The 15,678-nt window shown below is 34.7% G+C and overlaps 1 protein-coding gene across 1 annotated transcript in view; it reads right to left on the bottom strand.

Moving 5' to 3' along the window:
- The window catches only part of LOC122147438 (follistatin-related protein 5-like), an 80,730-nt gene extending 65,872 nt beyond the window's left edge, over positions 1-14,858 (bottom strand). Inside the window, exons 1-2 of the mRNA XM_042770017.1 lie at positions 14,711-14,858; positions 3,547-3,795 (exon numbers count right to left, since the gene is read on the bottom strand). Coding sequence (XP_042625951.1) covers positions 3,547-3,795; positions 14,711-14,753 — 292 coding nt within the window. The 5' untranslated portion in view covers positions 14,754-14,858. The remainder of the gene's footprint in view (positions 1-3,546; positions 3,796-14,710) is intronic.
- Positions 14,859-15,678: the final 820 nt, after the last annotated feature.

Below are 15,678 nucleotides of genomic sequence, written 5' to 3'. Positions count from 1 at the left end.
GCAAAGTGCAGAATTCTGAAACAGCCATTTAATTTCCCCAGTGCAAACAGTCATACGGTGAGTGAGTCACTAGAATAAGGGACATAACTGAAGCTTAACAAACAGAGGAAAGCTTAATGGTGGCATATTTTCCCCTAACAGTCAACGTGGCAAGAAATTAATTTTTTTTTTCTCACTAGAGCTGACAGTAAAGCTGTCTTATGAGAGGTCTGGCGATTATTCATCATAAGTACTTTGAAAGTTTAAAACTTTGACACATTACATTCTTCCTTTTCTTTGATGTATTAAACAAGAACAGCAGGGTACCACAAATCTTGGGGGTCCAACTTAAATCTATATGACAGGACATCCTTTTTTATCCCTTTTTGTGCTGATTTTCTCTTCATCTTTGTAGATTGCTGTCATCTAGAAAGTGTCATCTGGCGGGAAAAAATTGGTGCGAATGAATGACAGAATCAACAACAGACAGACAGACGGACAGATGGATGCACAGACAGACAGACAGACAGACAGACAGACAGACAGATAGATGTTGTGATGGATCAGGCCCTCTGCCACTTATGTATGTCCCGCATGATATGGAACAAAAGAGTTTTCTGTGAATATAATTCTCTGTAATTGCACGAGATGTTCTGTTGGGCTTGAATGTATGCGAGCAATTAGAAAAGCATTTACAGTTTGCTTTGCCAACTCAACAGCTTGCATCCCATCGTTATCCAAACCCACTGCCTCTTGCCAAACCACACAGCCCTAAAGGCACACAAAATCTGAAACCTCATCCTTGGCTAGAGAGAACTCCTTCACAGCCTTCCCACTGGGACACAAAAGTTCTGTAGCCTACAGCATATGCTCTGTGATGTTTTATAACTTAGTATTATGGCATCTACCCTGATACTTCTCTTCTTCACCCTGGTCAGCACATAGTTTGGAAAGAATCAGCAGTCTCTTGATGTTTTGGGAAGCTTTCATCCTGCTGTTTTTTTGGTTAATTTGCTCTGGCGTATGTACAGGCCCCAAATCACTAGACTCTGACAATATCAGTATTTGTAAACACCGCCTGGCCAGACAATCAAATGCCATGAGAGACATGAAAAGTATTGGAGTGGTAAGGCGGAGTATAAATGATGCATCAGAGAAGACTAGTATGCAGGCCTTTGACACTTAAATGACCACTGCTGTGTGCGCCGTACAGAAATGGCTGTTTTCTACACACAAAAACAAGACAAAAACTATTTTTGTACCCACAATAATCATTCAACTTAATTATGAAAAGTTACAAATACTACAAGGCACACAAAATCTATGACTGCATGCACTGATCTATATGCTGTTTTACATTAGATTTTTCTGTTGTCCAATCCATTACTGTTTTCTAGGTTAAAACAAAGGACGAAAAAAAAAAAAAATCAAAATAACCAAATAGACAAAATACATTTACTTAAGAAGCAAGACTTGTTTACAGAGAACATATCTTGCAAGAATATTCTTGTTTTAAGCACATATCTAACTAAATTTAATGAAGTTTTTGGTTTGAAAAAAAAAAAAAAATAATTAAATATATATATATATATATATATATATATATATATATATATATATATATATGATTTATTTCTCTATGCTCTACCCTTATTTTTGTTTGAGAGGAAAGAAAGTAAAGCTTGGAGAAATCAGAAGAGGATAGTGCAGTCAAAGATCTGCCACCCCCAGAATGAAAGCCTTCCATTAAAGTTCATCGGCCTTTTTTTTTTTTTGTCACCTCGTTCACCTTTTTTTTCTGACAGGTAAATAACAATGCTTAAAGTCCAGATTACAGTCTCCAGACTGTTATTTTGCTCCTGGGATGAAAAAAAAAATTTAAATGTTTTTTTGTCTTTCAAATCTCCTGAAAATAAGCCCAAACATTACAATGTAAGTGCACCTGCCATTTTGAAAACCATTAGGGCCTATTTGATACGCCGCTGATAATTAGAATGCATAATTATCCAATCCCATCATCTCACCAATTTCCAACTTTCTACAGTTTAATCAAAGCTTTCAATTGTGGTGAACAAACCATTTTCTAAAACAACATACAAGATTAATAGTAAAATAAATAAACAATTACACAAATACCTTGAAGGGCGTGTTACACAATTGCACAAAAATTCTATTAAAATGATTTAAACAACAAAGATGAATGAATATTCAGAGGACAATATGCAATCAGACATTGTGGGGTCTTCTGTGGAACTTCATGCAGGACAATCATCTACCCTAACCTACCCATACATCTCTCTGGCTCTCTTACACTGATTGACCAAAGAGTTTTTCTGCACATGAATGATGTAGTTAGTGACATACTGCATTCATGAGGCTGCCTGGCCTTTGTGAACTTGACAAAACTCAACACAGTGTCACTTAGATGATATACAGCAGTAAGTGAACACAGATTTAACAATCTTTTGAAATATTTCATATGATTTCAACTAGTTTTGAACCATTTGATTTTGATACAATGGTCCGTTAGTTCAACTGACACATTTGAACTGTTCTAATTGTTTATCTAAAGTCATCTTTAGAAATCTACAGTTCTCTCAATTGATCTTCACCTTATACTGAAATTAAACATAATTTTTTAGCCAGCAGAACAGTAATGATAATCCAAATGAGTCACAATTCATATTTGTACTGTTTCAATATGGATCATGATTTCAGAAACACAGTTCTCAGTTCTAAATCAGATTTCACACACACAACATAATATCGATGTTCCATTCATTATTGGCCATAACTAGTCAGTTCGTGCTGGACATAATTTCCGAGAATCATATCTTGCTTATTATGCAGAACAAAGCAACCTCTCTCTTTCTTGGAAAATAAATTAGTCTAAAACCTCTCCATTGCCTCACTGCACACATCAGGATATGCTGTTCTTATGATTCAGAATTCTCATCCATTCAAAGTTTACAAAAACACATCTTTAAGCAATTAAAGATGATTGCGACAGGCAAATAGTCAGTACTAGGGATGTCAAAAAAACTCACACTTTAATACTAAAACAAAACAAAAACTTCATTACCATTCAAAACTTTTGTTTTTGAAACAAAGTTTCTTATGCTTACCAAGAACATAATTTGATCAAAAAAACAGTAAAAACAGCAATATTGTGAACTATTATTACAATTTACAATAACTGTTTCCTATTTTAATATATTTTAAATAGTAATTTACTGCAGTGATGGCAAATCTGAATTTTTTTTATCTTCAGAGCATGATCCTTCAGAAATCATTTTAATAAGCTGAATTGCTCCTTAAGAAAAACTGCCTAATACGTTTGTGGAAAGTTATGCTTTTTTAGGATTCTTTGATGAACAGAAAGCTTATCAGAACAGCATTTATTTAAGAATTATTATTCAATTTTGCTCAATTTGTAGTTCACCAAAAAACAAAACAAAAAAAAAACAAGCAAACAAACAAACAAACAAACAAAACAAAAAAGGCATCAGTTGCAGTGAAAGTTTTTAAATGGACAATATACCATAAAACATCATGTTGGTTCTGTACCTTTGTAGAAGCATTCCTCGCTGTGCATGATGGTTATTCTCTGATGGGCCATACAGGAGGCTCTGTGAAGCTCACAGTGGTTCTGGTAGAGTTTGCCATCTGATCCGCACACAGGTTTATAATGTGGTTTGCAACGTTCCAGACACTGACATTCTCCTTCACCTGTTTCTCGGTCAACCACACAGTGCTTTCCCAAACCACAGTACTTGTGTTCACAGGGCCCAGGAAAGCCATTCTGACCCAAGAACCCTGCAAAGACACATTAGAGGGGAAATCATGTTAATTTTTAATATCACTCAAATATGATGGAGCATGCTATGCTAATTCACTTGAACAACTACATAAACACACATCATAAGTCAATGCGTTCTTTTATACAGGGTTTATACAGGGTTCAAGGTATAAATATAAAATTTTTCATCCCATACTCAACTGAACAATGAACTTACTGTATTTTAAAACACCAGCTTTACAATAAAAAGCATGGTGCAAATAGTAGAGCTAGAGAGGCCATGAACAATCTGTAGAGGAAATAATCCCACTGCACTGATGATATGAGCTCTAGCACGCTTCCCCTTATTATCAATTACAAAGACGTGAGCGTTTCACGTTTCAGCTCTCAGTCCCCCTGTTAGACAATGGCAATTAAGTTTGAGAAAGAGAACTTAATAAATAAAGCTTGTAAAAGCCATATATAAACTCTCAGGGATTGTATAAAAATGACAGAAGCATTAAAATGCATTTAACCTTTTGACTGTATTATCTTTTGATGTCTTTTACAGCACTCATTATTTATTTATTTAAAACATTTTAACATCACGTTTTTATGTCAGATATAATGATTAATATTTGTTTTTTTATTGTATAATTAAATTTTTTAATTATACAAAAATTACATAATAATTTTATTTAAAATTTAAAGAAAAATTAAATATTTATTGAATTCTACTATAAGAAAAGGAATGAGTATTAAATAAATTAGATTAATTTTGATTAAAAAAAAATTCTACTTACAATAAATAAATAAATAACAATGAAACAGCTCCATGACATCTAGACATTAATTTACACACTTTTGCTGGAAAATGTGGCATATGTTGCAAAATAGTCTTAATTTGTCATTTTCAACCCACTTTAACAGACTTCCAAGTCACTCCGGTAATTTCATAACTTTATGGATCCAAGATGGCGCTGCAGATAGCTGCCTCGATGTGGAGCTCTCCAGCTGTTTAACTGTTTTTGTTACACGGTGGGACATGCTTTTACATCATTGAAAGGTGGTGTACAGTCGTAACAGCATTGAAGAACATTTGCTGTCCTAATCTAGAAGTGCCCTTCATCAACTGTAAGCTGTTTCACTCGCTTCAGGAGTATTCCTCGTTCAACCTGGTTAATATTTACATTCCTCTGATAGTGTGTGTGAATGCAGCACTGCAACAGCTGGCTGATCAGATCATAGACACGGAGCAACATCATCCGGACTCTGTTATAATCATTCTTGGGGACGTTAATAAAGCAAACCTCACACGTGAACTGCCATGTGAACACATTACATGCCTCACTAGAGACAAAATATTTTGGACCACTGCTACACCACAAAGGATGCATATTGCTCCGTCCCCGATGCAGTTTAGGACTCTCTGATCACTCTTCATCCAACATGGAAGCAAAAACTTAAATCTGCTAAGCCTGTAGTAAGTACTGCAAAGAGCTGGACCAACAAAACAGAGTGGGCATTACAAGCCTGTTTCGACTGCACTGATTGGAGTGTTTTTGAAGCCTGCTGCCACAGATCTGGATGAGCTCATAGAGACTATAAGATCATACATCAGTTTCTGTAAGGATATGTGCATTCCTACCAGGACTTAATTAACATAAAACAATGACAAACCATGGTTCACAGCAAAACTCAGACAACTTTGTCAGGCCAAAGAAGATGCCTACGAAGTGGGGACAGAATCTAGTACAATCAGGCCAGGAACACACTGACAAAGGAGATCAGAGTGGCTAAGAGGAGCTACTCTAAAAAGCTGGAAAGCCAGTTTTCAGCAAACGACTAGGAGTGGGAGAAAAAATGTATTCTCTGATGCATCAAGATTATCCACATTCCCTTGCATCATTTGTACATACATATACTGTCTATTCTCTTTTTGTCTATTGTATATTGTTTTTATATATATTTATTTTTAATCACTTATTTTTATTTTGTTATCGGTATCTTGTCACTTGTCATCTTGTCTGTGCACTGGAAACTTCTGTCACCAAGACAAATTCCTTGTGTAACCACACTTGGCAATAAATTGATTGTACTATATATGTAAGCCAGCAAGATAACTTCGGTGACACTAAAATTAGCCAAATTCACAATAATCATGTTCTATACATCATAGAAAACAAAATAAGTTTGTGGGGCATAATAACATACAGTTGTGCTTTTATGTACAGTGTACTTTACAGAGAGTTAGAGACCTTTTAGATGTGTGTAATTATATGATGACCCCCTTCATCACATACCACATAATGAACACCTATTCACTGCAGGTTGTTGTAGTAAAAGGAGAAAATTGGATTTTGCCAGCATGGTGGACAGAAGCCAAGATAGTCTCTGATTGGTATGCACACAGTGCCTCACTCTGACCACGGTGACATCAAAGACAAATGACTAATTCAGTCACAACAATTTGTTATTGATGAATCAGCTTTTCAAAGAGAGGAGAGAGAGTCTGAGAGGGAGAGAAGGAAAGTTTGATTCTCATGAAGGGTTTAGGTGAAGGTGTGGTGTCCGGCTTTCATCTGCCCACCATCAAACATGGACTTTTCATCCCGGTAAAAGCCAACACAAGAATCCTAAACAGAGTGGCATACACAACATTATCAAAGTCTGCACTAAAGTAACAGTACAAAGAAGTAATATTCCAAAAAGTGAGCTAGCAAAAAGTTGACAGCAGCAAAAACAAACAAAAAAATTATCTTGACCTGAAGAGGTCAAAAGAAATGCAGCAGCCTTCAACAGGGAACGATCGTTCTACCTGACACCGGCAGCAAAGCCATGACTGACTGATAACTAAGCTCCACTCACCCGGTTGGTCTCTGAACCAAGTGCCAGCACCTTAGGTGCTGATTATAGCAGATTCATGACATGCATGATAACTAATAAGAGCTCAGCACAGGGCTTCAGAGTCAGATACAGTCACATCTCCTCATACAGATGTACACCAGAAGACTTCCAGACAAAATAAGGACAAGCACATCTGTTACTCTATATTTGCGAAAAAAAAATTATTAGCTGTGAGAAAGAGCAACGTATTGGAATAGAATTGTGAATGCTTGTCATATCTTAGCTATTGTAATTGATATCCATCTGCACAAAGCCATTTGTCATGATAAATAGAGTGCTGTCTGGTTTCAGAAGCAAAAAAGTTCCATTCTTTTTCTCCACAGAGAAACTGATTTTTAACCATTCTGTGTATATATTTCAAGGGAGACTTACCTCAAAATATATGAGGCTATTAATCAATGGTATTATATATGCTTCTTTTGAAGCCATCATATAATAATAATAATAATAATCAGAGAACATTCGTTTTTTTTTTCCAAATTGAATTGGATCATTTAAAAGTAGACACTTAATACGCTTTCTATAAATATATTTCTCATGTATCTGTGTAAAATATTTGCTGAGTTTTGGTTAATTTTTTATGATGTGTTTCAGAGAGAAGTTAATGGAGACAGAGACGGCAGAAAGCGCACCCTGTTTGTTTTGTTTATTTAACAAAAGCACAAAGTTTTGCACAATGAATTGTCAGTGTACACAAATAAAGGTAGACCCTTTACAGATTCGATTGATTTTATTGTTATCTGTATCTGAGGTATTTTAGATTATTCTCTCTGTTATAAGAATAAACTGCATGTGAACATGCTGGCACACAGAGGGTTAAAGACACTGCATTCAATTTTATCCTTAGATGATAAATTTAGATTTCAAATTCAATACTGATTTTAGAACAGTTTAAATTACAGTATGTAATGCAAGTACTTTATAATTAACTGTACTTAAATTACCTACAAATTAACAGTAATCCCTTACATTACCTTTTCAGTGGATAAGTAAGTACATTACTTAAATACAGTAATGCATTACTTAGTAACTCGTTACACCTAACACACAAATATTGTTGTCAATCTCATAGTTGGTTGGATTGTTTTTTGGCATTAAACTCTGTTTTGAAATCTCTATGGAAAAAATGAATAGGAAAATAAATACTTTTGTAACAACACTGCTAAAAAGTCACATAGATTCACTTTCTACACATAATGCTACACAATATCTTAGAATTAGATGGACAGCTGTATATTGGTCTGCTGTGAGACAAAGATTTTTTTTTACACATTACCAGGCTACAACAAGATTCCCATTACAACATAAAGATAGTTTTAAAATAGTAAGAACACAAGATATCCCTGACAATATACACTGTGGTCAGGGGTATGTTTTAGTTTTATGCTTCAGGGACCAAAATAAATAAATAAATAAATAATGCAGTTTATTAGTTTTATTCTCATGCTCAAACAATAATGAAATCAGATATATCCACTGGGCACCTACTTTTTTATTACTTCTACCTTTTGATTTATATAAGAGAACATTTTATATAGCCTGAATACAGTCTAAACATTAAGATTAATGATGCTGGTAAAAAAACAAAAAAAAACAACTCACTTTATTTTCTCTCAGTGAATTGGGCATTAAAGTCTGTTTTCAAATTCTGCGTAACGTCTTTCAAATAAACACTGACACTAAAGTGTTTGCATGAGCGGTGACATGCCAAACTTTCAGAGCCTTTGTTTAAACACATGGGTTTTGTTTCTTTCCTCTTAACACTGAGTCATCATTTCATTCTCTTGTCACCACCAAAGGTGCGAGTCCCAGGCCATCTGATGTTTTCCAGCACAGAAGCCGGTCCTTAGGGACTCTGGGTAATGTAGTAAACAACACTTGGCAGCTTTCAGCTCGGCTCACTGCAGCCCTTTAAGAAGCCTCTGTGGACTCTGCTGCTTCAAAACAGAGGAAACACATCCGGATAAACAGCCTTCAAACAATGCTTCACACTCCTCATGAAAGATGACACAGAAACATGCTGCGCTCACCTGTCTGCCATTACTCCTCCATCTGCTGTCTCTTTACCAACTACTCTGCTATTCCTTTAAACAAACCCAATCTATCCCAGAGTTGTTGCTGGAGTGCAGAATGAGATATCACAAAACGACGGCTTCTCATCACTCTGGGGTTTGTATTAACAAGCACCTGGCTGAGGGGAGCCATATTTATAGAAAGCTTTGCTATGGGAAAGGTGGAAAAACACAGAGTTTGATGTGCTCCCGGGTTTTCATTCATTAAACCATGCTGCTGTACAATCACTAAGCACAACAATTCACAAGTCAGCACTCGCTAAATTAAAGCGAGATGCTGCAGCATCTCAGGCTTAATGATCTGCGATCTGCGTCCTCCGAGACACGTCAGTTTTGAATCAGTTGTGGCATTATTTCTAATTTATTATTTTATTTTCCTTTATTACCTGACACAGATCAGCTCTGATAAAGCTGCCGAATGGAACGAGAGCAGCTATGGAACACCATCAACAAACTGCTTTAGTCAGACAATAAACTTAGTAAGAGTGTTACTGCATGCATAATTCACTTATTTTAATTATTAATAAAAGCAAATATCACTCCATGACGAAGCGATTCAGAGGTTGACCCTAAAAATCTGAAACATAAAGGGGATAATTTACCAAAAAATGTAAATTCTGTCATCTTGTTCCACACCAGTATAGTTTCTTTCTAACCGAACAGTTATGGTCCCAACTGTCTTCTACAGTAAGGATATAAAAAAATTAATAAAATAAAATATTATGGAAGTCAGTAGGGACCATCAACTGTTCGGTTACCCACATTCTTCAAAATATATTATTTTTTGTTCAGCAGAAGAAAGACTTTCATACAGGTCAGAAACAACTTGAGTGTGAGTAAATGATGACAGAATTTACATTTTTGGGTAAACTATCCCTTTAAATTAAAGTTCACAAATACTATATATATATATCTATATATATATATATATATATATATATATATATATATATATATATATATATATTTATAGACTGGGTATAGTGTTAAGTGATTTCCTTTGGAGAATTTAAAGATTTACATTTAAAAATATTCGCTCTTATGTCATAATGCTGGTAAATTCCAGCGATTGAACAGGAAGCTTTTCATGTAGAAATGTAGAATTCAATAATGTTTTCTTGTAGAGACCTTAAATCACATTTACCCAATCCAAGCAACATACTGTGCCTCAATACGAATAGGCTTCTCAAAGGAACAAATGGTGAATTTTCATTTCTTTTTCATCCTTTTAACTCTGAGATTGAGTCAAACTCAAAGTCAATATCTAGCGAACATGAAAAAAAATATATAAATATTTTCAATAAATAAATATATTTACATATTATATGATTTATGTATAATTTATATAAATGTATATAAATTATTATACAAAATATCAATTATATTACCAAATATATAAAATAAATAGCTTAGCTTCAGTAATTTTGTCTTCTTTTATCAAGTTATAGCAGGCTTTCATAGTACAGTATGGGACTCTTTCACCTCAAAGGACCAAGGACAATCTGATTTCCACTTTGAAGCTGAAGACTACTATTTACTTTCCTCTATCTTCCTTATTAATATCTAGATCTATCAGTAAGCAAGCAAATGACCATTAGATGGCAACATTGTTTATCTCCAGTCAGTCTCAGAAGATTTGCTATGTAATAAAAAAAAAAAAAAAAAAAAATCTGTTCTACTGAGTAACTTTACAGATCTAATGACTGTTTAAATGCAAATTAAGTGCAATTGACTTTTGCCTGAACTTTAAGAAATTACCAAACTGACTATAAGTGTAAAGGCACCCTACAGCTATTGACTAGCCAGATGCGGATGCAGTTATAGACTGGTTCCCATAAAGCAGTAGATATAGTGTTTCAATAAGAAGCAGCTCAGTGGCAAAGTCATTGGTTATAAGATCAATTGAAGCTCAGGAGGTGGAATCCTTAAGATCTGTAAAGTGAGGGGAGTTAAACCCCATTAAAATGCAGCTGTCATTAAGTCCCACTGAGTTAGACTATTTATGAGGCAGCACCATGCTTCAGTAATTGTACACCCCGCAGAAACCTCCCCCTGCTAATTCATATAGCATTAAGCCATTTCTGTACCATTGAGTAATTCCTCTGACTATCACCATATGCATCATCTCTACTTGTGGTTGTCTTTCAGGGCGTTTCAAAAGAGCAGGGATTTTTAGGGGGCCATAAAGGAGTTTTAGGGGGTCTATGGGAAAGAAAACATTATAAAACAACAACTAATAACTAATTAAAAAAATTAATTAAACAAACAAACAAACAAACAAACAAACAAACAAACAAACAAATCATTAGATTGAAGAATGAACACACACCACACACACACACACACACACACACACACACACACACACACACACACACATATATGTAATATATATATATATAGGATGCTTTGCTATCCTGTTTTAGTTTTTAGCAAAGCAACACGCTAACACCAAAATTCTATTGAAATCAATAGTCTTATGTGTGCCTATGTACAGTGTTCCAAATTAGTCACTCGATGTTCCATTGCAGTAAAATGTTGCCTTAGAAAACTGCCAATGTAAGGCAGCAGGCAGTTCACTAGGTTTTGGAGACCATGTTACTCCTTAAACAACTCCCAAAAGAACCACTTAATGGGAAATGGGATAAAAACAACAAAGTGACTAAAATGAGTGACAAAGTGAAAAGGATAGCAAGAGATAGAATAACATCGAGAGGCTGTTGCTACAAGAGAAAAACAACAACAACAAAAAAGTTTATATTTCTGCACTTTCAGCCACCATAAAATAACACTCTCCTATTAGGTCTAAATGAGCTGAAGAGACAAATATCACTTGTCCTGTTTATTCATATAGTCTGTCATTCATCTAGTGATCTATTTTTATAGTATGCTACCATTGCAGTTTACTTTACTGAGCTGGCAAGATTCAGTTCTGGCCAGATGCACCAGAACTGCAACAATAGAGAAATGAGCTAAAAAATATTGGTGCTTGCTAAACCTCACAGTGGTTTTTGAGGAGGAAAATGGAAGATTCCAAAAAAAAAAAAAAAAAAAACCTTTTTTTCCATTTTGTCTGATTAGTCTTATTTATACATTGCTGGGGCATTACTTAGTTTTTAGCTGAATGCTAATACGCATTTAATAACTTATTAGCATTATGGTAATGGAATGTAGATAGGCTATAAGAACTGCTAAAGTGGGGCTTTTAAAAACACTCTCAGCATGTGAATAGAGGTGTTGGGTTGTTCTCTCAGTGTCGCTGAGACAACATCTGTTAAGAGAAACAACAGAAGTGTTTATTTCCCATATGAGTCTTTTAGATTCATCACCTTCCCTGTGCAAATCCCATTGTTGAAATTAGACACCCTCCCACTTCATTCATTGGCTTTTCTACTTATGAATATTCATGAAATTCAACATTAATTTTTCCTACTGGGTTGAAAGCCTATTCTGAAATTAAATTAAAGGTCTTAATGGTCAAAGACCAATTTGAGAAGTAGTAGTGCTCAGACTTTTACCACACTGGGTGCAGTGGCCTGGTCTCAAAGAATTATCCAGTTTTTAACAGCATTTGTGCTATAATGTTGATTACCTATTGCAAAATATAATTTTGACTCATCTGTCTTTTCTAAAAACAAAAAAAAGCAAAAAATCGAGGTTACAGTATAAAACTTAAAATCAAAGTGAATGGGGTCAAATTTTTAGAAAAAGCTTATAATTTTACAAAAAGTACTAATAGTAACTCTTCGATTAAAACACATTATTTGAACTGTAAAACTGTTTACATAATAATTTTTACTATTTTAGTGTTTATGACATTGCATTGTAATGGCATTAAAAGTTGTAAAACTGGATATTGACTTCACACAAAAAGTATGCAACATTTTTAGAATACACTCAAATTAACACTTGTTGTTTACCTTTTGTGTCTATACTACTAAAACAATAAGTATTTTAACATATACATATTGACCCCATCAATTCCATTGTTAAGTGGATTATTGTAACCGTATTTTTGCTTTTTTTAATGAATAGAAGAGACAAGCGGAAATAGTTTTTGTGGTAGTCAACATGATGCCACAAATACTGTTGATTGGGCTTAACTTATACTGAACTTAGAAAATTCCTGCATCTTCCATGAAGCATTTAATTACATAATACTTTCTTCGTCTCCTCTTTAGGCATACTAAACAATACAGTATTTAGCAAATACTGTATTTTGCATAAACAGAATTCAATTAAATTTAGCGAATAAGTACACATGGGATGTTCAGTAGCTAGTCGAATGGTGGGCAGTTGCCCAAAAGTAAATCTGTCGAGTAAAATTACTGCAGTCTGGCAGTAAGTCTAGCACCACTCTCTATTTTCACCAGACACAATGCAATGTTCTCTTTCAAAAAGTGAAAAGGAATCCCAAAGAAGCTAAAGAGATTTCAGGATTAACATAGAATTTAGAGCTAAATCCTTTAGCATTTCAAAAATGTTTTCATCAACTGCAGGCCAAAGAGGCATCCCTGTGTGCACATTATTAAATTGAATAGCGATGGCAAAGTTGAAACAATATAAAGAAAGCCAGAATCAGGGGACCAGGCCTGCTTTTGTGCATGTTAAAAGCTCTATGCGCACACCCCATCAAGATAGTATTTGAAAAAAAAAAAAAAGTCTAGAAAGCTTTTGTCTTTGAAAGCTTTTGTGTGAGAAGCATAGAACTTGCCTGCATGCAATGAGAGCTGGGCATGAGTAATAGTGTAGAGTGGCTGGTGGTCCAAATACATTACCTCCAATTTTCATACTATTACACAAAAAGCTGTTCTTCAACCCAAAAAGATGTGATTTCACCCTCAGTAGTAAGATATTTTGTGTTCAGCTGCACAGTGGAAATGTGGATATGCCAGCCACTTCATTTAAGATTCCAATTACAGGGCCATTCTGCTATGCGCTTGTGCATGCTGTCTTAGTTTTTCTCATTTCCAAATTCTGAAAGCCAATTTCAGTTGGCTTCATATTCTTTCCAGTTATATTTCATGTGCTCTAGTCTGCACTTTGAATTCACAAGCAGGCAACATTTGCCATGTCACAAATTAAGATGAAAGTGGTTTTGCCTTGAGTACTGAGTGTATTCACCACTAAAGCTTTATGTACTTCAACAGCTGAAATAATTATTAAATAGATGAGCTTCATCAAAAGAAATTAATCAGCTTTATCAAAAGCATTTCAGGCAGTCATGGGAGGAATCTTCCAAAAACTCCATTAAGGTAATATACCTAAGTCAGAATTTAATCCACTTAAACGCAGAGTAATTAGACTGAATAATTAAAATGATTAATAATAATTAAAAACAACTCTTCAAAAAAAAAATAATTTCCAGGCAGAATCTTAAGTAGAGTCTGGAATAAGCCCCCAAAACATTTCCACACCGCTTTTCTTATTTGCTATCGTATTGAAAGCATGTTGTAAAACCGCATTTTTCCAATTTTAAAATTATATATAAATTACGACCAATGCTCTTACTATGAAATACAAAAAAGTTCATTCATGACCACAAGATTATTAGATTATTGATAGATTATTGTAATGCTTTATTGGGTGGTTGCTCTGCAATCTTACTTATTACTTATAAAGCCCCAAATGGTTTAGCACCTCAAAACTTGAGCGAGCTCTTATCGCATTATAGTCTTTCACGTCTGCTGCGATCTCAAAACTCTCACCATTTGATAATACCTATAGAATAATACCTGTAGAATATCAAAATCAACTGCGGATGGCAGATCCTTTTCATATTTAGAACCCAAACTCTCAAACAATCTACCTAAAGTTGTGTGGGAGGCAGACACACGCTGTCACTTTAAATCTAGATTAAAAACTCATCTCTTTAACCTGGCATAACACACTATCAAATTTCTATAATTAAAATCCATTAAAGGATTGTTAGACAAAACCACGGGAACCAGACAAGTCCTCTGCACAATCTGACCTGTGTTACAGCCTGGAATTAAACCACGCCATGCTGGTTTCATCTGGCCAGGGGAGAACGGGCCCCCTGTCTGAGCCTGGTTTCTCCCAAGGTTTTTTTCTCCATTTCTGTCACCGATGGAGTTTTTGGGTTCCTTGCCGCTGTCGCCTTTGGCTTGCTTAGTTTGGGGTGCTTAACTGATTGCACAGACACTACTGAAAGAGAGCTGAACAGGATGATGACATCACTGAATCATCACTGAACTGACTTTAACTTGAAAATGACTGTTTGTTATTTTCCTCTAGCGTTATTGACAAACTGTTTTCCTGTTTGCCACTGTAAAGCTGCTTTGACACAATCTGTATTGTATGAAGTGCTATATAAACAAAGGTGACTTGACTTGACTTGAATTGGGTAATAAATAAAAATAAAATGATAATAAAAAAATAAAAAATAAAAATGAAAAATAAAAGACTATTTTGTGCATTTATGTGCATAGGCCTTTTTGTTTGGCCCATAAAGATTTTTAATGTGCCCAAAGTGTACATACACTGAATAAATTCAGTGTAGAATTTGCTTTTAAACAATTTTCACACAGAAATGCTAGTAAATTCAAAAACTGTAAAGTTCAGAAAAGAGAGCGAGAGAAAAAAAAAGCAAGTTACATTGAATTATTGTGAAATTTGGAAGTAGAAAGATGTTTAAAATTAGGCAGGGCTTGATTTTATCCTTCTAAAACATACTGGATGGACTAAATGTGAGATTGCTAAAACATTGACTAATTAACAATTAGGTTGTCTGCTAGCATTATCCAACAGTGGCTTAAGTGATGTCGACAAAACAGAAAAGGTATTTTAGAAGAAGAGAATCTTGATTCAAAATTATGAAGAACATTTTTAATAACAAGCAAAGATTAACTGCTCGCTATTATATCAAAAACATCCATTAAGAAACAGGGTCTATTTGATTTCACGCTGATTTTAAAAGGC

The sequence above is a fragment of the Cyprinus carpio genome, chromosome A14 (genome assembly GCF_018340385.1).
Source record: "Cyprinus carpio isolate SPL01 chromosome A14, ASM1834038v1, whole genome shotgun sequence".
Classification (NCBI taxonomy): Eukaryota; Metazoa; Chordata; class Actinopteri; order Cypriniformes; family Cyprinidae; genus Cyprinus; species Cyprinus carpio.
The sequence above is the reverse complement of the archived record's forward strand: the minus strand, read 5'-3'. Positions and strand labels throughout refer to the sequence as shown.